General features: G+C 33.6%; 2 protein-coding genes across 4 annotated transcripts in view; one reads left to right on the forward strand and one right to left on the reverse strand.

Moving 5' to 3' along the window:
- The window catches only part of SYCP1 (synaptonemal complex protein 1), a gene marked incomplete at both ends in the record, with an annotated part of 86,542 nt that overhangs the window by 57,646 nt on the left and 1,537 nt on the right, over nt 1-27,359 (reverse strand). For all 3 annotated transcript variants that reach the window (XM_081025972.1, XM_081025971.1, XM_081025970.1), the window contains 12 exons: nt 159-226; nt 1,620-1,804; nt 2,295-2,389; nt 10,025-10,133; nt 14,229-14,302; nt 14,889-14,958; nt 16,797-16,855; nt 21,259-21,332; nt 24,888-24,955; nt 25,665-25,829; nt 27,072-27,128; nt 27,293-27,336. In XM_081025972.1, coding sequence (XP_080882098.1) covers nt 159-226; nt 1,620-1,804; nt 2,295-2,389; nt 10,025-10,133; nt 14,229-14,302; nt 14,889-14,958; nt 16,797-16,855; nt 21,259-21,332; nt 24,888-24,955; nt 25,665-25,829; nt 27,072-27,128; nt 27,293-27,336 — 1,068 coding nt within the window. The remainder of the gene's footprint in view (nt 1-158; nt 227-1,619; nt 1,805-2,294; nt 2,390-10,024; nt 10,134-14,228; nt 14,303-14,888; nt 14,959-16,796; nt 16,856-21,258; nt 21,333-24,887; nt 24,956-25,664; nt 25,830-27,071; nt 27,129-27,292; nt 27,337-27,359) is intronic.
- Nucleotides 10,975-12,305, forward strand: LOC308487566 (growth hormone-inducible transmembrane protein-like). Its single transcript, XM_081025980.1, has one exon. It carries the CDS (start codon nt 11,025-11,027, stop codon nt 12,060-12,062), a length of 1,038 nt encoding a protein of 345 aa, XP_080882106.1. The 5' UTR covers nt 10,975-11,024; the 3' UTR covers nt 12,063-12,305.

A 27,359-nucleotide genomic window follows, 5' to 3' on the forward strand; every position in this document is an offset into this window, starting at 1 on the left:
TCTTAAGGTTCAAATTTTCTATATTTAAAAATCAAATATAAAATTATCAAATAATCTCTATTGGTAAATAACAGAAACTATATTTTATTCTGAAATAGTGTTTATATTTTATAATTGGCTAATATTATCATGTACACATATTATTCTCTAAATCTTACCCAGTTCACTTGATTTTTTCTGAAGCTCCATGGTAAATATTTTCAATTGATCTTCACTTTTTTCCACTCTGGCAAAATATATTAGTTTACAATGTAAAATATTCTTTTAGTCAGAATTCATCTAGTAACTAAAACTGGGGCAATTTAGCAATAATATATCTTAGCACAGATTCACTCATTCAACTATTAAACATTTCTGAGCACCTACTCTGTGCTTGAGTGTAACATTTCAAAATAAGTTATTACTATTATAAATACATAGTTGTATATTAATTAAATCTTCATAAAACCTTAATTAAAACTTGTAGTCACAATTTATCTCTTAGCTACTGATGATAATCAAATTAATGCATCCTAGAACTTCAAGAGTGATTGAGTATGAAACTATTATTATACTGAATTCTGCCTTAGGAACAATATAAATATGAAAACTTGTGCAATTTGCTTAGCCCTTCTGGCTTTTTGTTTCCTTGCTGGTAAAACTGAGGTAATTGGAACAGATGATATCTAAGGTCACTTACAATTTTAAAATTTGAAAATCAACTGGACAGGTCAATCAAGAATATACAGAAGATTAGCTAAGCTAGAAAAGCTAGCTTTTCTTCCTTTACCATACATGAGCAGTAGAGTATACTGCTAGGCCCAGGTCATGACTTCAGAGGGAAACTTGTTTCTCTCTTTCATCTTATTTAATTAACCTTAATGCTAATGGGACAAGAATAATTATGTAGGCCTCATAACACAGCTTTATATGAATTTTCCCTTAATATAAAATAGCGAAAAACAAAGCAAATTTTTAACTCAAGTTTTAGACAAACTACTATTTAGATGAAATGCAAATGAAGTTTATTTTATATGTAGTTAATCATATTCATTAACCAATTAATTTAATAAAAATGTTTAAGTACCTACTTTGTACCAGGCTAGTTGCTAATATTATAAATCAGAGAGGTTACAGACCCCAGTAAAATAAACCTCACTTCCCCATAGGAAGTTATTTCTATGACGCTAATAATAAACAAGAGTTCAATTAAATATGTCATATCACTGCATCAGCACTTATTAGCTTGTTTATTTAGCTTGACTCTGGCAATGCAGGCATGGGAACTATCCTAGAGAATACTGTCTTTTCCTAGGATACCTGCCTATCCAATACAAACTTTTAAAATGTACTCCCACTTTATACATTAAAAAAAAAAAGATTTCGTTATGGTTGTTAGAAATTACAAGTCAATTGACAATGAATAGAAAATAGCACTGAATGTTATAAATAAACTGAATGTTATAAATAAACTGAATATTATAAATAAACTGAATATTATAAAACACTATATTTTATATATTATAAATAATATATAAACTGAATATATTTTATATATTATAAACAAACTGAATATTATAAACTGAATATTATAAATAAAATATTATAAACTTATTCAGATAAATAAGAAATAGTTTTACCTTTGATGTTCTGTTGTCAATAATTCTTTCAAGTTGGAGATAGTAGTTTTAAGTTCAGTAACCACAAATGCGTGAGCAGTTTTAGCTTTATTAAATTCTTCTATTTGGGCTTCTTTTTCTCCAGTGAGCTGATCAATTTTTGTTGTTGCTACTTGTAAATCTTCCTCTAAAGCCTTTTGAGTACTCTAAATGAAAAGTACAAAACAAAAGCTATGATCCAAGAGCCTTAAGAAAAAAAGCTGAACTCATCTGCTTCTGTAATTTGCTGTCACTGCCTCCCTCCCTCATCCTCTCCTCTACACCATCCTGGCCAATCTGGAATGCCCACCCAACCACTCTTATTTCAATTCACCATTCCTCCAAAGCCCACCTATATTCCCAGCCTCTCCATGGAGTCTTCCTAGCCAATCTAGCACATAATGTTCTTCCAATTCTTGTAACTATTGTAGTAATTTTTGCCTGAATCACACTGTCAGTACCTAGCATGGTCTTGTATTTTAGTTATACTTTTGATGTGTTTTTATTCAATGTCTCTAATTAAACTATAACCAGTTTGTGGACCTGATTGTATCGTCTGTTTCAAACTCTTGTACCTAGTATTATCATTCAACAAATATTTGTTGACTGATAGACAGTGTGAGACTTATCACACACTAATCAGATTTTAAATCATACCGCATTTCTTTGCAAAGACATTTTAGAGTCTTCTAGTTCTGATGTCAAATGATCCTGCTTCTTATTTGATTCTTTTAAGTTTTCATCCTGTAATTCTGAAAGAGAAAGTTGCAGATAGGTAATACTTAATAGGAAACACATACCAAGAAAACAAATTATTTGTAACAATTACTTTTTTCCTCCATTAGATACTCCACAATGATGGAGAATTATGCAAATATAGATGCATTTATATTGGTCATCACCAACTTTTATTGACTACTCAAGATTGTTATCTCCCAAGCACTCAAAGGTAAATGATTTTTGGCACTACATTTTTAATAATAGCTAAACATTGAAAACAACCTAACTATCCACGGGAGATAGATTATAGTGGTACACACATACAATGGTATAACATGTAGCCACTGTAAATATACAGACTTTATTTATTGATTACTAATTTAGATATTTATAAAATATCATAGAATAAAAAAGGCAAGTTAAAAACAGTACTTACATAAATAGTGCACATGAAAGGAGAGGGTATGTGCAAAAATATTAAAAGTAATTTATCTCCTAATTATGAAATTATTCATGATTTTGTTTTCATTATTGCTATCTTGATTTTTAGATTTTCTAAAATATATTTCTTTAAATATTATTTCAAAAAGCTTTTGGGGCAGCCGGTTAGCTCAGTTGGTTAGAGTACAATGCTCGTTAACACCAGGGTTGCCAGTTTGATCCCTGCATGGGCCAGTGTGAGCTGCCCTCCACAACTAGATTGAACAACTACTTGACTTGGAGCTGATGGGTCCTGGAAAAACACACTTAAAATAAATAAAAGTTTAAAAAATAAATAAAATAAAATAAAATAAAATAAAAAGCTTTGACTCCAATTAATGCTAATGTTTACTAAATACTAAGTGTCAGGCGCTAGTCTCTGTGCTTTTATGTGTGCATTCACTTTTTTTTTTAATTCACGTTTATATTTAAGTATATATACAATCGTATATCGGTCACATTAGTTTCATGCGTACATTATAGTGATTTGACATTTTTATACCTTACAATGTGATCATCTCACTAATTATAGTAATTATCTGTCACCATGTAACCTTATCACAATTAACTGTTCCCTTCCCCCTTTTCACTCATCTTCCCACACCCTCCCTTCTGGTAACCAGACCTTTGGTCTCTGTTTCTATGAGCCTGTTTGTGTTTTGTTTTGTTCATTGTTTTTGGTTTTGGTTCTTTTCGATTACACATATAAGTGAAACTATATGGTATTTATCTTTCTTTTCCTGACTTATTTCACTTAGCCTAATACCCTCTAGATCTATCCATTTTGTAACAAATAGCAAGATTTCATTCTTTTTTATTGCTGCACAATATTCCATTGTGTGTGTATATGGGTGTGTGTGTATGTGTATATATGTGTGTATACATGTGTATATATATACACATACATATTTACGTGTGTATATATCACATACATATACATTAAAAAATATATGTATGTGTGTATATATACACATATATATACACACATACATATTTATATTCTGGGTATTTATGCAAGGAAAATGAAAACATTTATTCAAAAAGGTAAATGCACCCCTTTGTTCATTGCAGCATTATTTGCTGCAATGAACACACACATGTATATATATATATACTCAAATCACATCTACTTTATTCATTCATCAATGGACACCTAATTTGCTTCCATATCTTGACTATTATAAATAATGCTGCAATGAACAAAGGGGTGCATTTACCTTTTTGAATAAATGTTTTCGTTTTCCTTGCATAAATACCCAGAATTGGGATTGCTGGGTCTCATGGTACACCTGTTTTCAGTTTTTCTGAGGAATCTCTATACTGTCTTCCACAGGGGATGCACCAGTCTGCAGTCCCACCAACAGTGCACAAGGGGTTCCGCTTCTCCATGTCCTTGCCAACACGTTATTTGTTGCCTTTTCGATAATAGCCTTCTGACAGGTGTGAGAGAGTAGTTTTTTCTGCTTTTGATTGGCATTTCCCTGATGATAGTGATGTTGAGCATCTTTTTGTATGTCTGCTGGCTATGTATATGTCTTCCTTGGACAAATGTCTTTTCATGTCCTCTGCCCATTTTTCAATCAAATTACTGTTTTTGCTATTGAGCTGTATGAGTTTCTTATATATTTTGGATATCAATCCCTTATCAGACATATCATTTGCAAATATATTCTCCCATTTAGTAGATTGCCTTTTTGTTTCGTTGAAGGTTTCCTTCTCTATGCAGAAGCTTTTTAATTTGATGTAGTCCCATTTGTTGATTTTTGCTTTTGTTTTCCTTGTTTGAAAGAATTCAGTAAAATAGCAGGACACAAAATTAATATACAGAAATCCATTTCATTCCTATACACTAATAATGAACAATTAGAAGGAGAAATGAAGAGAACAATCCCTTTTACAATTGCATCAAAAAAATAAAATATAATACCTAGGAATAAACTTAACCAAGGAGTTGAAAGACCTATACTCTTGAAACTATAAGACACTGAAGAAAGAAACTAACGAAGACACAAATAAATGGAAGGATGTATCATGCTCATGGATTAAAAGGATTAATATTGTTAAAATAATCATACTACCCGAAGTAATTTATAGATTCAATGCAATTCCTATCAAAATACCAATGTCACTCTTCTCAGAACTAGAACACGTAATCCTAAAATTTATATGGAACTACAAAAGACCCCGAATAGCCAAAGTAATTTTAAGAACAAAGTTGGAGGTATCATGGTCCCTGATCTCAACCTATACTGCAAGGCTATAATAATCAAAACAGTATGATACCAGCACAAAAATAGACACATAGATCAATGCAACAGAATAGAGAGCCCAGAAATAAACCCTCATTTATATGGTCAACTAATCCATGACAAAGATTGGTAAAAATATACACTGGATAACGACAGTCTCTTCAACAAGCACTGTTGGGAAAACTGGACAGACATATGTCAAAAAATGAAACTGGACCACTCTCTTACACAACATAAAAAATAAACTCAAAATAGGTTAAAGATATAAATATGCATTCACTTTTAAACATCATAAAAACACTAGGGGGAAAAAAGTCATGCGTTCAATTATTCTATTTCCTCTTAATAGTTACCTAGCCTTAACCATGATACTCAACCAGTCTGACTCTACTTTTCCCACTGGAAAATAAGAATAATAGTTACTCATATCTTGAAGGACTGCTGTTAGGATTAAACAAGATAATGCAAATTAAGATGTTTAACCACAGCACCTAGCATATAGTCAGTAAATGTTAAATACAATGATGATGATGATGGAGGAGGAGGAGGAGTATGCTACAAAATGAACCTTAAAATTCATGGTATTTACAACATACTCGGGCAGGCAGATCAATAATCAATGATAAGTGCTGATGGGTATTCACTAGGAGTTCTGGAAATATACATAAGGGGATACCTAAGCCAAATAGGATCAGCAAGGGTTAGAGATAAAGGGGAGACAGACATAGAGAAGGAAAATTCAAGGAAGGCTTCCAGAAAGTGACAGCTGAATTGAAACATTTGAAAGCCAGTAAGAATTAACAAAAGTTATGGGAGCCAGGAGGAGAAAAGAAGACCACAAACAGGTAAAAAAGCATGTACAGAGGCAAACATGGAAGAGAGAGAATGATACATTCCGGGGTCTAAAGGAAATGTATTTCAATAGCATGAAATAAAGTATGAGGGAGGAACCATAGCACATATGATTGGAAAGATAATAAGGACAAGATCATAACAGGGTTTACATGACTTGCTGAGAGGTGCAGGCTTCATAAGTCAGGAAGACCATTAAAAATAAAGTATGTTTAGTAACAGAATGATCTTATGTTATATTTTTTTTTAATTCCATTCTGAAAAATTTGTGTAGAAATGAAAGGATTAGTGGTCCAACTCTGGAGAAACAATAGGGAAAGCAAATTTGGAGAGAGGAAAATGATAACACTGTGGTATCCATTGTATTATTCATCATAGTCTGGTAATAAATGTCTCCTCTAGAAATCATAATCACAAATTAGTGCTTAGGCACATGCAGGAACTGAATTTATGCTGCCTGAATGTTCTAAAAACAAGCTCCAAGCCAAAACTTAATTTGAAGTGCCCCTAAGTTCCCCCAGGATCCCAGAAGGTACAAATGTAAATTTTCTCTATAAAAATATAGTTGCAACCCAGGTCTTAAAAAGTTTCTACAGATGAAGTTACATGACCTCACAATCAAAACTCACAAGAGGAAACAAAGCGCCACAAGCAGAGTCAGAGAATGAACAAAAGGCAGACTTGGACCTTCAAAAATTTGAGATGTTAGACTTACTGCCTATGGATTTTTAAAAATAGGTATTATATCAATCTTCAAATACTAAAAGAGGTAAGGAAGATGTCCATATACTAAATAAAACTTCTAGAAATGACATATAAAACTGAAACTGAAAACCCCATTGGAGTAATGGGTGAGGTATGTCACTCAAACATTCCTCTAAAAAGAAATGAAAATTCAGGATCAAATATTAAGAATATTAAAATCATTAAACTCCTGACGAAAGAAGAAAGCAAAAGTCAACCAACTCTCAAGGAGATTTGCAGCCCAGGTTCACATCACCTGATTGGTCTAAGAAACCCCAAGCTTTGAAACTAATTTAAGGTTGTACCAGATTATTCACCATGTACATGGCAAAACTTTCTCCTGGAAGGATTCCTATTTAGCTAAGTTACCTACATTCTAAGCAGGCCTTAAATCACTCCTACAAATAATTTTTGCAAGAAAAGTCATGTGCACGGAGTCACAGACAACAAGGCACACAAGAAAACAAGGCACTTTGACTAAAAAGTATCAAAAAGAAAAGACAGAATGAGGATTACAAACATTTAAGATGAAGAATGATCAGAAAGGAACTTTAAGCAGCTATTCTTAGAATGTTTAACAAAAAAAAAAAGCCTTGAAAATAATAAGAAACAGAAAACCACATAAAGTAGAACACATTTGAAAAATAAGTTAGAAAGACTTTAAACATCTTAATAACTGAAAATAAAATAGAAATGTTCATAGTAGATGAGGACAAGTAAAGAGACAATTAGTGAACAACAAGAACAAGAACAAGAACAAGAAAGGTCAAAAGAAATCCAGAATAAGGCACAGAAAGACAAAACTGAAAAGATGGAAAACAGGTTAAGAGTCACAGAAGACAGTTAGAAAATTAACATATGGTTTTACTCAAAGCTCCAGGAAAAGAGGAAACAGAGAATAGACCAAACACATTTAAAGAAAAGCAATAATAAAAGATACTAATTTAAAGATTCAAGAAGCTGTAAAATAAAATTAAACCCATATGTGAATGTATCACACTGAAAATACTAAAAATCAAAGGTGAAGAAAACCTGAAAACCACAAGAGGGGGAAAAGATACCTTATCTTCAAAGGTTCAGCAGTTAGATTGACAACTGACTTCTTCAAATCAACAAAGGAAGCCAAAAGAAAGCAAGATGATATCTTCAGTGTGCTAAAAAAAAATTTCTAGAATAACAAATAGTGCACCAACCTAGAAATATGTCTTATTCAAAAATATCTTTTACAAATGAGAATAACCACATTTTTAGACAAATAAAATGGGAGATCATCACAAGCATATTTTTACTAATGGATATTCTGAATATTCCTTTTTAAGGCAGAAAGGATATGATCTGAATGAAAGGTCTGAGATACAAAAAAAGAAAAATTAAGAGCAAAGAAAGAGGAAAATACATAGGTAAAACCAACCACTGTCTACATAAAACAGTAATAATAATAATGCCTTGTTTATAGAATTTAAATACAAAACAAAAATAGGAGAACTAAATATAATTAATGTTCTAAAGTCTTGAATAACCCAAGAAGGTAAATGTACTACTGATTAACTTTATATATTGAAAAGTAATCAATCAATGTTGTAACATCTCCAGTAATTACTAAAAAAACAGAAACAGATTATATAACTTTCAAAGTAGTCAAGGATAAAATTGGAATAAAAAGTAATAAAACTAGGACATCCACTTTGTGGAAGATGAAATAGGTATACTTTTCCCTATTCCTCCCAATTACAACAAAATCCTCAACATTATATGTAAACAAAATATAAGACTTTGAAAGGTTGAGAGAAGGAGGACCAGATTACAGGCTTCTGGACCTGAGAAACAAGGGGTATGACCCCTGAGGGTAGGGTGTTGTTTCAATTTTTTGTTTGTATGTTTGGGATTTTGTTTTATTTTGTGTTTGTTTGCCTCACACATCCCAGACTTAGAGCTGAAGAAGCTAGCAACCGGGAAACACCAATGGGAACAGACATAAAAAGCTCAAAACGAAGTCCACTCTCTCTAGCAAAAGGACAAGAGAAGGGGCAGCTTAGGAAAACTCTACAAAACCTAACACCACAGAAAATGTAACCAAGAGCATCATGGTGAGATAGGAAAAACATAAAATGTAGGGGAAGTTAAACAATTTCAATATATCTGGCATATAGAATGTAGTAATGACAGTAATGTGAAATGAATAGGTATAAGTTAGCAAGAACTAGTTCATTATTTGCTACATGAAGAAGTTTTTAAAGAGAAAAGTGACAAATGCCACAAGATCCCTATGATGTTCTGAAAGGTGCAGTGTTTCACAAAGTATATTATACCTACCAAGTGCCCTGCCACTTGAACAAATTCAAAAAAATTCCATAAGATAGTCTACACAAAAGAAGTCACACAGAAGAAGTTGAGAACCATATAACTTCACTCATATGTGGGATCTAAAACTGAAAGCAACAAAGGAACAAGACAAACAAAATATCATAGACACAGACAACAGTTTAGTGGTTACCAGAGGGTAAGGGGGAATGAGGATGGTAAAAGAGGGTAAAGTGGGTCAAATATATGGCGATAGAAGGAGAACTGACTCTGGGTGGTAAACACACAATACAATATATAAATGATGTATTATAAAACTGTACACTTGAAACCTATATAATTTTACTAACCAATGTGACCCCAATAAATTTAAAACTTAAAGAAGAAAAAGTCTAAACGTAACTGACATCCAAGATCCTTCATAGTCTGATCCAACGTTCTTTTCCAATCTCTTCTACCTGAGTTCAAGATATAGGCACACCAATCAGTGTTTCAAATGTTATCCTGATTTTCACACTTCCATGATTTGCACAAGTCATTTTTCCTGTGTACACTCACTCCTCCAATATACTTTCTAGTGAACCTTTAGTGATCTAAGGTCTAGTTCAACATGCAGTTTCTCCCTAATGCCTTTTCAAATGTCTTGTTCCAGGAATAAGCAATAATTCCCTCCATCATGCTCCCAGAATATTCATTCATTCATAAAACATTTATTGAGCGCCTAATGTGTGCCAGGTGTTGTTCTTAAAATACATCAGTGAACAACAACAACAGAGAAAAAAAAAAGACATAGATCCCTGTTTTCAAAGAGCACGTCGTTGAAACTCAAGAAGGTTAGAGTATGAAAAGGGAAAAGAAGAACACATGTACTTTGAAAAAGCTCCCAAGGTGACTCTGTTATGTCCTCCTTGAACTGGTTCACCAGTTGGGAACTGTAGTACTAGAAAGCATTACAACAAAATTGTAATGAAGCCAAAAATTAAAACATAACAAGAGGAATATATAAGACACGTTGTTATATTTTCTTATATAAATTCTTACTTGTTTTTTCCTCTAATTGATTAACTTTATCTCTAGATTCCTCTAGTAGAAATGTTAAATCTTTCATTTTATTTTCTTTCTCGGTGCTTTGGATCAATAGCAACGACACCTAAAGTAAAATATTTAAATAACACATTATAGATATGAAAAATTAAATATGACACCTTAGCATTTATCATCACTTACAATTATTTCATGTACTTGTTTATATGCTTTTCAGCTGGCTGTGGTTAGCATTTAGTACACGCTTGCACAATAAACTTTTATTAAATGAATGAGTGAACAAACTACAGCAGGTCCTCAAAAATGTCATTTCTTTCAATGTTGTTTCATTATAACTTTGATAAGATGCTGTAGAAACTTAACTTTTTTTTTAATTTAAATTTATTTATTGGGGTGACAATTGTTAAAGAAGAAACTTAACTTTTATTTATATCAATTAGCCTATGATAAAATTGGTTTCATTATACATTGTTTCACTGTAGTCCCAAGAACCTATCAATGACATTGAAGACTTACTGTAATGTGATATACCCAATATTATAGTATGCATTTTATTAGAGATTATATAATAAAATCTACTTTGTTCATTTATACCATAAATAATATTGAGCACCTATACCTTTCCAGAAACCACAATGAGCATTAACTATACAGAGATGAGGGAACTCACCTTCAAGAAACTTGTAGCCTAGACCAGGAGACAAACTACTCTACTCGAATATTAGTAAAATGACAAAAATGTTACAGGGATTGGGAAAGGAACACCTATATCACTCTTGGGGGATGTAATCAAAAATTAATCCTTCTCAGAAGACTGAATCAAGTCTTGATAGACAAGTAGAAATTAAGCAGGCAAACATGAGAAAATACACTTTTTAGACTCATATAAGAACACAAAGCGTCAAGAGATCATTAAGAAAACTGAAAATAGAGGAACTACGCGCACAGACAGTAAGGGCATTTTAGATCTGCTTGGTAAACCTGGTGTACCACCACCATGCTGGCCACAAGACTTGTGTGTCTCCGGACACTACCTTCCAGGGTTTTCCACCCAACTTTCACCAAGGCATCTCCTGTTGTAAAGAATTCCCTCACGAAGAATCAATGGCTCTTAACACCCAGCAGGGAATATGCCACCAAGACAAGAATTGGGATCCGGCGTGGGAAAACTGGCCAAGAACTCAAAGAGGCAGCATTGGAACCATCAATGGAAAAAATATTTAAAATTGATCAGATGGGAAGATGGTTTATTGCTGGAGGGGCTGCTGTTGGTCTTGGAGCATTGTGCTACTATGGCTTGGGAATGTTTAATGAGATTGGAGCTATTGAAAAGGCTGTAATTTGGCCTCAGTATGTGAAGGATAGAATTCATTCTACCTATATGTACTTAGCAGGAAGTATTGGTTTAACAGCTTTGTCTGCCCTGGCAGTGAGCAGAACTCCTATTCTCATGAACTTCATGATGAGAGGCTCTTGGGTGGCAATTGGTGCAACCTTTGCAGCCATGATTGGAGCTGGAATGCTGGTACAGTCAATACCATATGACCAGAGCCCAGGCCCAAAGCATCTTGCTTGGCTACTACATTCTGGTGTGATGGGAGCAGTGGTGGCTCCTCTGACAATATTCGGGGGCCCTCTTCTCATCAGAGCTGCGTGGTACACAGCCGGCATCGTGGGAGGCCTCTCCACTGTGGCCATGTGTGCACCCAGTGAGAAGTTTCTGAACATGGGCGCTCCCCTGGGCGTGGGCCTAGGTCTCGTCTTCGTTTCCTCACTGGGATCTATGTTTCTTCCACCTACCACTGTGGCTGGTGCCACTCTGTACTCAGTGGCAATTTATGGTGGATTAGCTCTTTTCAGCATGTTCCTTCTGTATGATACGCAGAAAGTAATCAAGCGTGCAGAAATAGTACCAGTGTATGGAGTTCAAAAATACGATCCCATCAATTCGATGCTGGGAATCTACATGGATACATTAAATATATTTATGCGGGTTGCCACTATGCTAGCAACTGGAGGCAACAGAAAGAAGTAAAGTGACTCAGCCTCTGACTTCTTTAAGGCATCAGCTATCTTTCTTGTTTAATAGAGGCAGGTATTCATTAAATAGTTTGTTCAAGCAACTTTTGTTGAAGTTTAGAAGATAAGAAGTTATCATCATGTTTCAAATGTTCCAGTAATGTTGATGCTTCAGGTCTGCCTTTTCTTCTGGAGAATAAATTCAGTAGTTCTCGTCTAAATAAGCATACACATGTCCAATGCTCATGTTTGAGTGATTCTGAAATATTTCAATGAATGTGAAAACAGATTTGTGTTGTGAGAATTTAAGTGTTTTATCTATTTTTAAATTGATTTGGTTAAGTATTATAAAAATTAGCAAACTTCAAAAAAAAAAAAAGAAAGAAAACTGAAAATACTCAGATGCTTAGAATATAGAGTGCATGTGAAGAAAGGTAAAAGATAAACTTAACAAAGATTAGCTGAAGACTTGCAGATTCAAAATGGCAGAAAGGCCTCTCTGTCCTGTTTTTATCTCCGAATCACCCAAAAAATAACCAAGAAAACAACAAAGACAGACTTCATCTTCCATGAAACCACGAGACTCTATAATCCAAACCACAATATATAAAGAAGGAAAGCAGTTGGAAGGAAAGGAAAATGATTTAGCATAGAAACCCAAGGTCAAATCCAAGAGCCTGCACAAGGAAGGATACTAATGAGAAGCAAGGTAAGTCCACCCCCAAAGAACTCCACAATGTTTCAAGAATTAGAGACAACAGATACTGTGGAGGGTAAGTATGAAAAAGGAAACTAAGAATAAGGAGAGTATATCGGAACGTTTGTAAAAAGAGTGGAAGACCTCCCAGGTTCACGTAACCCTCCTTTCCTGGACTCTAACTTCCTGATAGCCAATGTAGGCAGAAAACTAACCCCACTCTATCTTTGCAAGAGAAACAGGCACAGTGAAATTGAAAAAGAGAATCTCTAAAACAGGGTATTTCAGGCACGGGGGTGGGGGGTGGGGGAGAGCATATCACCAAAAAGACAGCATGTGGAAGGAAGCGACTCAGCCTGCCTTCCTGCCCTGCCAACTCAGCGCCAAAACGCCATCAGCCAAGTCTATATCCCCAGGCAGAAATCTGGAGAACTCCAGGAAAAAAATCTTAAAAATAATGACATTAGGAGCCCCCAGCAAAAACACTAACTGGCCACACCATCGTTTTACAGGGAACAATAATGGGTTCTGCCCACGCACCTAGAATTCCAACAAGCTTTTTAGCACTATATTCTATTTTTCTGTTCTTTATATTAAGCACAAGTTAACTTTTTAAAAGACCTCCTTTCAGAAATTAGGTTTAAAATTTAGTTAAAATACAGAAAATTGTTAACTCTTTCAAAATATCTAAGCATAACACATAAATTAGAATTCTATCATTTAACCAGAAACTTAAAGAAAACTCTATCTTCTTTGTACTTTCAATTAAGTTTTGTTATTATTGTTTAAGTATATATCCTTGTTATGTACCATGACAAGGTATCTTGTGTGCAAATCAGAAAAGAAAAACTGATAAAACAGGAAAACAGAGAGAAGTGGATTCCTTTCTACATATTGATTTCCACTTGGGAAGCAGAAGGCTTGAAACTGATAAAGGTGGCATAATAGTAATCTGAAACCAACATTCTTGTGACTATCAAAGAACACAGACTCACCATTTTCAAGTCTTACATTATGTGACATTAATAGAAAGTAACAAAAGAGTGTTTTAGTTCACCTTCATTTATGTCATGAATAATATATTTCAAAATAAACTATAAAATGTGAGATGAGTGGTCAATGATCATCTTTACATTTTATGAGGTTTTTGTCTGAAAAAAAGTTCTCACAAAATAATATATTTTTGCAGCAATGTCCTATTACCCACTAATATAAATACTGCAGAGACCCACTGACTTTTTAAAAAAAAAACGCTAGCGTTCAAAAAAACCCACAAAAAACAGAATGCTAGCATTCATTGTGTGTGCATATCTGAGTCAAGGAAAGTTAATTCTGCTAGGCAAAAGACTCAATATTTAGATATGTATAATATTAAGATTACCTAGTAGAAATTTATCACGCAGTTAGCAAATACAAATTTTTTGAAATTTTAAATATTTTGTAAATCAGCACAAAGTATACAGAGAGTTGATTTTTAAAACATACCTGTTTTTCTTTGTCATTTACTTCCTTCTTGTATTTTTCTTCAAGGTGTTTGATTTTTTCATAATCTTCCTTTACTATAAAACCAATATAGTTTAATATTTTAATATAATTATATAACAAACAAAAATTAAAGTTTCTGGTATTTTATTTCCCTTTCTTATTTATCTAGACATTAAACCCCAAAGGTTTCTAACAAACTAAATTTGCAGTTTTATTGCTAACTTCAGTAAAATAGTGAACTTAAATAATATCAAAGTTACAATAACTTAAGAAATTTCTTTAAGTTTTGTAATAACACATATGTAAAAGTTTATTCTTTATAACACACTAATCTGAAATAACAGCCTTTAAATATAGTTATCTTTACATGTAATTTCACCAAGAAATATAAAAATAACACCAAATCACACTTCTGAATATTTAAATACAAACCATAAGAAGTCTGATTTCAGGGAAAATGTAGCTTTGATGCCAAAAATGTATTTTTAGCATAAATCAATACCCTGCCACATTCCACACGACGGAGGGGCTTATAAAACCACATACAATACAAAATTTAAAATAGCTGAGGCATCAAACTGAAGGTATGAAAACATTAACAGAATCTAATAAAAGTATAAACAGCAGAAGAATACTATAAAAATTAAACAGGATCCCTACATTTAAAATGCATTTCCAGTCTGGAATTCTCAGCTTGCATGTGAAGTTCCTCAAAAGCTATTATCATTTTCTGAAATATAAAGTTTAACTTTTAAGAATCATACTTAGACTTTTTAAATAAATTTCTTCACACTATAAAAATACTAACAAATTTGTTTCATATGGTCATTATTTAAAACCACACAACTTTGAATAACGAAAACTCTATTACTTTGAATAACTGAACTTTCTAAAAACTTATTAAAAGTGCCTATAATGTTAGCTTCCCAAACACTTAAAGGTACTGGAGACATGTTATCTATCACCTAACAGCAGCAAAACAATTGTTAGTATTCTAGTCATTTACTCAATAGCTTGTATCAAAATCTGTAATTTTCTTTATTTTTACTTATTTAATATCTGTCTTCCTCACTACAGCATAAACTCTCTATGAGGTCTCGTCCCACAGGAGCGTTGATTACACATCCACCATCTGGCAGTATGAGTTCATTCAACATTCAACAAGTCTTGATTTGCAAAATTGGATGAATTCATTTATATAATTAATAGTTACTGAATGTCTACTATGTGCTAGGCAATGTTTTAGGCACTTAGGATATAAGATAAAGTCTTTATCCTACTGGAACTAACTTACATTCCAGTGTAAGAATATGCATACACACACACACACAAATAATTGTCATGTAGGTTTTTTTTAATTTATTAAACTTATTGGGGTAACATTGGTTAGCAAAATTATATAGGTTTCAAGTGTACAATTCTATAATACATCACCTATATATTGCATTGTGTGTTCACAAAACCCAGAATCAGTTCTCCTTCCATCACCATATATTTGGCCCCCTTTTCCCTCTTCCACCATCACTTTACCCCCTTACCCTCTGGTAACCACTAAACTGTTGTCTGTGTCTACGATTTATTGTTTGTTTGTTCATTTGTTGCTTTCAGTTTTACGGTATATGCCACATATGAGTGAAGTCATATTTTTTAGACAGAGGGAACAATATTACATGGCCATAAGAAAAGACGAAATACTGCCATTTGTGACAGGACTTCTCTACTTTTTCTGTCTAACTTTTTTCACTTAGCATGATAATCTCAAGATCCATCCACGTTGTCACAAATGGCAGTATTTCATCTTTTCTCATGGCCATGTAATATTGCTCCCTCTGTCTAAAAATTGTGTGTCCAAGATCTTAGGCAAACTCATAAGTTTCAATGTGCTTTTACATTACCCCACCCTTACTACGTTCTCTAAAATATCTCTCTGTTCAATTATTGTTTATCTCCTCATCTCATTTAACTTTTCTGAAGAGCACTTCAGAAAAGTTAAATGCTCTTCAGAAAAGATATTTTACATATCTTATGTACTACTTACATAAGTAGTAAGGGAGGTAATAAAAAAGCAGAATGAAGTTTATGAATTTGGCTAAGATCTTGGAGAAACAAAATTTCTAGACAGAGGGGACAAATTCAAAGAACCAAAATCAGAAAGAGCATAGCAAGTTTGAGAAATACAAAAAAAAAAAGAGCAACTATAGCAGAGAAGGAAAGTGGAGAACAATATAGGATGGGATAAGACAGGTAAGTAGGAACCAGACACAGATTAAAATACTTTGTACGTTTTTCAAATTAATGGTTATATGTCACAGTGTGCTAGTTTCTGACAAGAGAGTTAATAAATATTTGATAAATTAAGTTAAATGGTGTCACTAACATGTTAATTCAAAAGCTAGTAAACAAAACATTAACACTCTACAGAATCTTGGTAATTTTATTGGTAATTCATATGCCAACAAATAAATAATAATCCATTTAGCAAGAACAGTTTTCCATCTCTGTAGCTATCATTCTACTTGGCGTAGAAATGCCTCTGTTTAAAATATTCAAATTTTCATCACCACTTACCTCAATGTTATTATTTAGATCCCCATAAACTTGTCTAGTTTCTTCCCGCTCATATTCATCTATTATTAATATAAAATATTTCAAAATTAAATTTTAAAATAATTATGTCAACAATACCCAAAATGCCTCAAAAAAACATAAAAATATTTAAAATTCTGTGTTAGTGAAGGGCATATCTTTTCAGTCTTCTAAAATAGCATCAAAAGCAGTTTCATAATAAGGCATGATTGTACTTCATGATATCAACCTCAAAGCGTGGTGCTGTTCAATTAGTTCTAATTTCCTTTTATAGAATTACTACTCATGAATTTATTCAAACTTTGAAAACTGTATTTATAGTTTTAGCCTTTACCAGAAGTAGGTATTTAACAACTACTCTATAAAGTATTTTTCCCTTTGTATATATCAGATTCATGAGGTACTCATGAAAGGTAAAGCTTGCTCTTGTCTCTTGCTCTATCTCTGAGGAGGCAGAAAGGAAAAGAAGCATCAAGACAGGAAGAGCAAGGTTAAGAATAGGTGTGGCCCCAGGGCGAAATCCCTTTTGAAACCTCTATGATCTTCTTTTTTTTTTTTTTTTTAGGTTTTTTATGTGAGCAATTATTCCTTCTGCTACACTCCAGCCTTCTGTAAAGTCAGTAAGAATTAGTGTTGGTAGGAAGAGCTATAGGGATTAAGGTACAAGGCAGGAAAAGAGAATGTGTCAGTCCCTTTATCATTCCCCCAAATGAGGTCAGCATCACATTGAATTGGAGAGTATTAGTCCCAGATTCTCAGTACAATTTGCAAAACCAGAGAACGGCAGCTATTACAGACTCAAATGTCTATGAGGCGCCAAACAGCCAAAAAGAGGGCACATGAACTGGCTCTGGAAAAATACAAGTATCCTAACCCCTCAGAAAAACTGGAGAGCGCTCTGGACTTACAGCACATGGAACAAGAGCTGAACCATTTTTATTTGAATATTAAAGGGCTGGAAATTTTAAGGAAATAGAGGCAGAACACATTAGCATTTCAATAGAAAGACAGTTCATACTTCTTACTCCATCTGTTCACTCTCATTTTCACTATCTAACACAGTTAACAACAAACCTTAATTCCTCAGAAACTATTTGCACTAAAGAATTGCATTCTCTTGCCAATACCTCCAATATTCCCACCACCACCACCACCAGTACTTCTTAAAATACCCTCCAGCCATTCTTTCAACTGGCAAGTACTGGGAATCAAATAAATAAATAAGACTGCAGAAAAGAAAGGAAACTGATGTAGATACATTTTGCAGTTGTCAGGAGCAAGCTGCTCCAGGTGGCACAGGAAAGGGATTCTGGTAGCAGTGCTCTAATGTGGTGACATAATACTGTAAAAATATAAGCCTACCTTTTTGGTTTTTCTTCTATTTATCCATCCATCCATCCATGTATCTATTTCCCTACCCCCTCACCTCACTCACTCTCTTCTTTCTCCTCCTCTCTCTCTCTCTCTCTCTCTCTCTCTTTCTCTCTCTCTCTCTCTCTCTCTCTCTCTGACACACACACACACACACACACACACACACACACACACACACACAACCTTACTTTGCCCCAACTGGGGCAACTATATCTTGCAGCATTCATTGACTTAAAGAAGAGATGATTCAATCAAAAGCGAAGAAAAAGTTTCAAAAACCCAGATTGGGGCTGGGAAAATGATTCAAGACATAAACAAGTAATAGATTTTAAAAATATATAGGTCAGAACAAAGCTTCCCATCCTCTAAACCTAAGAAAGATTTACTAGTTTGTGAAAAGGCCTTTAGAAGGGGAAGTTGAGAACTTATTAGATTCTGGCAGATACTTAAGAAGGGGTGCCCTCTGCACTCACCAGGCTAAGCTTCAGGGTTGGGGACCACAGAGACCACAGATAGTTTGGGAAAACCAAGAGCAGAGTCAGACTGAGCTTTTTTTAAATTCAGTAGGGCTCAAGAAAGATGACAAAACCTGAGAAGAAATGGCTGTGAAATATACCTAGACAGACGGGGCTTTAGAGAGCGTCACAGTTTCCCTTGTCACAACACCCTGCACAACTAACTGAGCGTGGTGGAATAAAGCACAGTGGACCTGAATGGGCTTGAGGACAGGTATGAGGAACAAGTCAACAGCAGCTCATGTGGGCCAATAACTGAATACCAATCGAAATGATGAAAGTCTCAATGGACAGATGACTGAGAAACAAACATGCCTCTCTACCACATGGTACTATATGGGCACCCCCAAATTTAGATACAACCCCAGGGAAAGGAGGAAAATTCCCAGATTTACTCAGATTAAGTTTTTCCATGCCAGCAGAAGAATCAAGGCTTTATGATTTTTAAACATGAAGATTTTTTAAACATTTTTAAGATGCAAAAATTTTGTGCATGATTGAGTTTGTTGATTAAAATTACTCAAAATCATGCATTCTACAAAATTTATCAGAGCCCCAGAAATCCATGCAGAAGGGACAGAAAGAAGATGATGCCATGATAAGAAGTTATTCAAGGTGAAAACTTTAGAATCTGTTCAATGACCTACCATACAATTGTAAACATGAAAAGGGGATTCAACCATTGAACCAGGGGAGATAAATTAGGACCTGTTAGTTTATCACCTAGTTTTTTTTTTATTTAGTCTGACTAGTTCTTGACTTTTTCACTGATGTGTGTATTGGGAGAAAGCCTACATGATGCCATGGAAAAATAATGTCAAACAAAGGAAAGGAAACATGAAAGATGTTCAAAAGAACAGCCTATCTCTGAAAATGAACTCTAGAGAATCCATATGGACATTTCAGAAAACTACTCGGTATTCTAAACAGAACCAAGAAAAATTGGTGTCAACAAAAGAGGGAGATACAGTCATAATGAAAGAACAGGCCACACATATAATAAGGTAACTATTAAGATTTTTACCATGTTTCCCCAAAAATAAGACCTAGCCGGACAATTGGCTCTAATGTGTCTTTTGGAGCAAAATTAACATAAGACCCAGTCTTATTTTACTGTAATAAGACCAAGTCTTATTGTACTAAAATGAAATAAGACCCAGTCTTATTTTACTATAAGACCCAGTAAAATAAGTAAAATAGTAAAATAAGACTGGGTCTTATATAATTTAGCATAACATAACACCAGGTCTTACATTAATTTTTGCTCCAAAAGACGTATTAGAGCTGATTGTCCAGCTAGGTCTGATTTTCGGGGAAACACAATTAAGAAATAAAAATCTAAGTGTCACATCAAAATATGCTATTTAGTTCATTTAAGAAATCACCTAAAAATGTTTAAAAGATTTTTCAAACTACAATCTGATTGCTGACCTCAAGAGCCTAAAACTAAACGGAGGAAAGAACTAGCAGACTGGTGTCTGTAGCCCCGGTTACTTTGGTCAGGGCAGTCAATATACTATCCCTCTACCCCCATCCATATACTTTTTACCACTTTTTATATCTAGACAGAAAACTTAATCTTGAAAGTTAAATATACAGGATATAGTGGAGGAACTGGTAGTGGTGCCGTACATACTAGAAAATATATATAGTTCTAAAAGCAAAGTACTATAGGCAGAACCAATAATTATTAATTAATAAACAGGATTAGCGAGATTACATAATTTATTCAATTATCCAAGTTCAAGCAGATAGCAACTGAAAATCTGAATTTGAGCATAGGCTGTCTAACTCTTAATCCCAAACTCTTAAGCAGTAAGATATGTAATGTCAATTAACATTTTTAGCTAAGAAACATAGCGCTATTCTGAAAAAGCAGGTAGAGAGTATTTCCCAACAGATTCTTGGCAAAAACAAACAAAACAGAGCTAGCGCCAAATTAATAACAAAGATAAAAACTACTAGTTTTGAACATCGGATTTTTCTATTTTCTTCAAAATGAAAAAAATTCCTACTTTACAATTAAAACAAAAAAATGCATAAAATAAAATATGCACTTTACATAAGTATATATCATAACCTTATTATAATAAAGAGTGTTTCTTTAAGAGAAATTTAAGAATTCTACTTAGATTGGAAATAAATATTGCACCACTATTCTTAAGTTCTACAACTTCGGCATAGCCCTCCATCAGTATTTTCTACTTGAACATGGCTACATACAATATTCTTGATTCAATTTCCTGGTTATTCCAGACAAATGAGAAGGTTAGTCTCAAGATCACACTTTGAGTGAAATTAACTACAAATGCCAAGTATATACCTTTGAAATATATTATCTTTCAAAAAGCTTTGCGCTGTGAAAGCTCAAAAAATTGGAAACTTAGTTACTACACATATGTAAAGAAATGATATATGAGGCACATATAACTTGTTTAAATCAAACCTGGTTCCAAAATATAAAAAGACAATTTCTTCCCTTTTCCACCCCCACCATTAAAATAATAAACAATAAACTGATTTTTTAAATCACATAGAATAAGAAAGATATTTACATTTCTTTGTCTTTTCTGCAGATCTGGCACAGGTTTCTTTGAGTAAATTACATAAATGCCTTGTAGCATTATTCCTGAAACAAAGGAATGAGTCTGCCTAAGTATTATCTGATTACAAAGAAAAATCATACATAAAAGTTATGAATATTGTTACCATTTTAAAAGAAATTCTTAAACATTATATTTTGTATATATTACATATTGCTCCTAAATGACTATATGAAGAAAAAATGGGTTGACTTTACTATTAACGAACTATAGAAATGATCCCTGAAAGTATAGTCTTGGTTGACTTTACTATTAGAAAAGATGAATTAGTAGCTGTCGCTCTTCAAAGGTAAAAGGTGTAACTCATTAACAAGTTTCTACCCAAGTAGCTATCAACAACCTTTTAGTAAACAGTTCCAGATGTGCCTGAGGAAAAAAATTAGAAGAGATGATTGGGCTTTTCATTTACTAATTATCCTCAGAAACACTGTCTTACCTTTAGAACATAAATAGGTAATTTTCTGATTACCCATTCATTATGTGAATACTAAGACCTCATCACCTCAGTAGATGCTAAGAAAGCATTTGATAAAATTCAGTACTCATTTATGATAAAAAGTCCCAACAAAGTGGGTATACAGGCAATGTAACTCATAATAATAAAGGCCATATATGACAAGCCTACAGTAAACATCATACTCAAGGGGGAAAAGCTGAAAGCTTTTCCTCTAAGATCAGGAAACAAGACAAGGTGCTCACTCTTGCCACTTTAATTCAACATAGTATTGGAGAGCCTAGCCAGAGGAATCAGGCAACAAAAATAAATAAAAGGCATTCAAATCGGAAAGTAAGAAGTAAAACTGTCACTATTTGCAGATGACATGATATTATATATAGAAAACCCTAACGATTCCACCAAAAAACTGTTAAATTAATTCAGTAACGTTGCAAGATACAAAATCAATATACAAAAATAAGTCGCATTTCTGTACACTAATAACAAGCTATTAGAAGAGAAAATTAAGAAAACAATCCCATTTACAAATGCATCAAAAAAGAATAAGATATCTAGGAATAAATTTAACCACAGAGGTAGAAAACCTATACATGAAAAGTGTAAGACACTGATTAAAGAAACTGAAGAAGACATAAATAAATGGAAAAACATTCTGTGCTCATGGATTAGAAGAATTAATATTGTTAAAATGTCCATACTACCCAAAGCAATCTAGAGGTTCAGTGCAATCCCTATCAAAATTTCAAAAGCATATTTCACAGAAATACGTAGAACAATATTAAAATTTGTATGGAAACACAAAAGACCCTGAATATCCAAAGCAATCCTGAGAAAGAACAAAGCTGGATGCATCACACTTCCTGATTTCAAACTATATTACAAAGTTATAGTAATCAAAACAGTATTTATTGGCATAAAAACAGACACATTAATCAATGGAATAGAATAGAGCCCAATAAGACTTGTAAACCCAAGCATATATCGTCAGTTAATTGATGACAAATGAACCAAGAATATACAGTGGAGAAAGGACAGCCTCTTCAATAAACATGACCCACTCCTTAAACTTCAGAAATCAATCACCAAGCCCAGGTTGTTACCTGTACCGCTCACAAAGTGGCTATAAATCAGAGGTTCCCACAACTTCCTTCTTGAGTTTGATTAATTTCCTAGAACAGCGCACAGAATTCAGAGAAACAATTTACTTACTAGATTACCAGTTTATAATAAAAGCATATAACTCAGAAACAGCCAGATGGAAACGATGCATAAGGCAAGGTATGGGGAAAGGATGAGGAGCTTCCATGCTCTCTCCAAGTTCACCACTCTCCCCAAATCTCCATGTGTTCACCAATCAATATACAAAAATCAGTTGCATTTCTGAACACTAATAACAAGCTATGAGAAATTAAGAAAACAATCCCATTTACAAATGCATCAAAAAGGAAGCTCTGTGAACACTGTCCTTTTAGGTTTTTATGGAAGCTTTACTACATTGGCATGATTGATTAAATCACTGGCCATCATTGACTGATTCAACCTCCAAGTCCTCTCCCCTCCTTGGAGAAGGGTAGTGGGGAGTGGGGTCACTGAAAGTTCCAAACTCCTAATTACTTGGTAGATTCTCCTGGCATTCAGCACCCATCCTTAGGTGGGGTCCAAAAGTCATCTCATCAAAATAACAAGAAAAATGACAAGTTTGTTGTCACTCTCAACACATAGGAAATTCCAAGGGTTTGGCGGGATGAGTCAGTATCTAAGATAGTAGTATAGGAACTCAATCACATACCCACGTAAAAGTGACCAGGAAGTAACAAACATACAATAGCCACACAATATTAGAAACTTCCTCTTTTCTCTCCTGTCCCCCTAATAGCCAAACCTCATTTAGGCAGGAAAACAATTAAGGTGTAACATTTAAATTTTATCTGGGAAGTCACAAGTTGTCCTTCAATTGGGCTAAAACAATCTATTGTAATAGCATTTTTCACTTAGAAACTTCACTAATAAGGTGATGGGCTTCTGGAACCATGTTTAGCATTATGTTTAACTTAAAACAAGTAGTTATAAACAAATTTAGCACTCTATGTGGACCCACCCATACATTACATTCTAACTATTCAATATTTACTTGGCAGATGTATTAATTACATTTTCTATTAAATTCTGCATGATATAATCTGAATGAGGTGATAAATGTATAAAACAAGGCATAGCTAAAGCTTAGAACAAAAGAAAGGAAAAGTCAAAGATGATACTCAAGTTTTAAGTAAAAATAAAGGGGGGGCCGGCCCAGTGGCTTAGGTGGTTGGAGCCACTGAGGTCGCAGGTTCAATTCCCACATGGGCCAGTGAGCTGCACCCTCTACAGCTAAGATTGTGAACAACAGCTCTCCCCGGAGCTGGGCAGCCATGAGCAGCCGAAGGTTGGCATGAGCTACTATGGGCTGCCGAGAGCTGCTGCGGGCTGCTGTGTGCTGCCGTGGGATGCCATGAGTGGCCGGTGGCCAGCGTGAGTGGCAGGCAGCTGGCGAGAGCTGCTGTGAGCAGCTGACCAAAACCGAGCGACCGACTGCCTGGGGGGACAAGGCTCATAACACCAGCATGTGCCAGGGAGCTGTGTCCTACACAACTAGACTGAGAAACAACGGCTTGAAACAGAGTAGGGGGGAGGGGAGGCAGAAGAAGGTGAAAAAACAAAAAAATAAGAAAGTAAATGGAAGAATCACTGGACTACTGGCAAAAACAGGAATTTGAGAGTAAGAATTAGCTTGGAACTAAGTTGAGTCCTATTTTGCAAGTACTGCACCTAAAACAATAGTCAAACAGAAAAGTAGACAATACATGTGAACAGCTATAGCTATAGGATTATCAGATACCTTTTTCACACCATGTAATGGTTTCTCCTTCCTGACATTTTTTAAATGGAGACATTATTAGCAGTCAGTGACCACAGTTTGCCAAATGCAAGAATGTAAAAAAAAAGTATGTCTTCATTTTCCACAGTACCCAAGTAGAATTCCAAATATAAGTTAGTACTATGTAACAGAAAGTGCTCAATATATTTTTGGAAATTATTTTAATAATAAATTTGGAAAGAACAAATTCATTAAATTATTACTTACTCTTTTATTAAATCTTTATTTTCTTGAATTCTTTCTTCTAATTTCAAACTTACTTTTTCATTTTCAAACTAATTTACAAAACAGAAGAACAGTTCATCACATTTTGCTTAGCAAAATAAACATGAGTATAATCATTAAGCAGCATTTCTTTGCTAACATGCTACAATAGTCTTTATAAGAATTCTTCATAAGAACTTTTTAGTCACAGCTTATGGATTTCCCATAAGAATATCGGTCTCACTTTCATCAATCTAAAATCAAGTTTGCTGAATCATTTTCAAAACAAAAAAATCCAACAGTATTTTAATGTAATATTATCTTCCCTAAACATTTTGAAATGATGTTGTATCTTTGTCCTAACCCAATGTTGCATTTTCTCAACGTTTTTCGTCACTATGCCATAATATTGAAACTAAACAGTTTCAAAAAATGTCAAGTTTTATCTATAAATGTCATATTGCAATAAGTTATTTATATCAAACAAAACATCATCGATAATAAGAATAAAAATGAAACTCAATAAATTAGTCATTAAATCAATCTTTATCTAAAGTAATTTATTGTTTCCCTAATCATCTGCATTGTTTTGTGCAACTTGCCCTCCCTGCTCATTGTAAAGTTGAAATGCAACTAATAACGTAACTTCAAAAAACCACTGTCCTTAAAATCCACATCACAGAAACAAAATAAATGCAACTTACCCTGAAATAATACTCTATTTTAAAAAGTATTAGAAGATTTACCATACTGCATTTTCAATTCCAAATCTCCTCATACCTGTAGTTCCTGAATGGCTTTCCGCTGTGCTTCAATTATCTTTCTATTTTCTTGCAACTTATTTTCTTTCTGCTTCAGTTCAGATTCTACATTCACTTTCCACTTCTTGATCTTTTCAGCCTCTTTATACAGTTTTGAATATAGTTTGCTCATTGGCTCTGAATTCTATTAAAATAGGTTTTCAAAGATTGTTAATTGTTCAAAATTTTAGTATAACCAAACTACATCGGCCTATTGAAAATATCCATGAGTAATAGTATCTTGATAGTTAAGACCAAATCTCTCAATTTATACCCTAATAGCATACTGAAAGCTACACTTTTTTAGACTATTAAGGCAGTACTCGCTATTTCACTAAAGTTATTGGTCACTTGACTCAATTATACCTTGCAGAATAAAATCAAACAACTTCAAAATGTACCTAAGCCAGAAGTTAGAAATATTTTAGTCAATGAGTGATTCTGGCTGGTTAAAAGCTAAAGTAATCTGTAAGAAATCTATACAAATATATGGTGATGGAAGGAGAACTGACTCTGGGTGGTGAACACACAATGGGATTTATAGATGATGTAATACAGAATTGTACACTGAAATCTATGTAACTTTACTAACAATTGTCACCCCAATAAATTTTAAAAAAGAAATAAATAATTTTAACAATGGTCTTGAGATATTCTGGTTACATAAACAGTTTGAAGATTAACTAAAGGACATGAAGCTTAAAATAACATGAAAAACAACAGTGAACACAAAATCTAACTTTAGTCTGAGGTTTTTTTTTGGATTTTATTTGGATATCCTGCATTATCCATTCCCACATTATAAGGTAAATGACGGAGTTTATTTTTTAAAAAATGACAGTGATTTCAAAATATATAAATAAGTTCCATATTTTTAAATTCTGTGACACTAAAACCACAACCATACAGAAGAGTATCAGGCCACAGAATTTCTCCTCATTTTAAAGATACCTATGTGCTATTAGTAAGAATGTTTTTTATAACGAAAATCAAAAATATAGCATGTCCTACAAATTTCTTAGACAGTAAACAAGCCAAACATTCATACCTACATATTAATTTTTAAAAATTGTTTGTAAAATACTGGTTTGATTCTAAGCCTTTTCACATATTGCATCTATCTCCCCTCTTCCATTCTTGATTTCTGTGGTTTAAAATTAAATTGCCCCTAAAGAAGGGATGCTTTTATAACCCAGGAAAATACAGAGGCCTAGTGTTTCAGCAATTTTAAAAGAAAAACACAGGGGAAGAAAACGTTTTAAAGGATATAATTAAAACATTAACCAAATATTAATCCTTTTAAAGCTTCAAAAGAAAAATATATGCAAATAATAATAAATGGCACTCTAATGACTAGAAATTTCATAGGGATGGGAAATCTTCTGACCTCAAAATCAGAGTCTTTTAGTCCTTCCTGGTAGTGACAACTGTCAGAATTATCAACCTAAAAACATGAATAAATGATTTTTGTAAGAAAATATTTCTGATGAGTTTCAAATAATAACAAATACTGGAAAACTAACAATCCAACACCTAAAGAATTATTTTTCTTTTTCAAGCAAGTAATTCAACACCTAAACAGATTGTATCTATACACCCTTAACTAACCTGTTCAAGCATGGGCAAAATATTAACTTTTTGTAAAGCAGGATCTGCAAGATAAAAGACAACTGGT

This window comes from Rhinolophus hipposideros (assembly GCF_964194185.1).
Source record: "Rhinolophus hipposideros genome assembly, chromosome: 19".
Classification (NCBI taxonomy): domain Eukaryota; kingdom Metazoa; phylum Chordata; class Mammalia; order Chiroptera; family Rhinolophidae; genus Rhinolophus; species Rhinolophus hipposideros.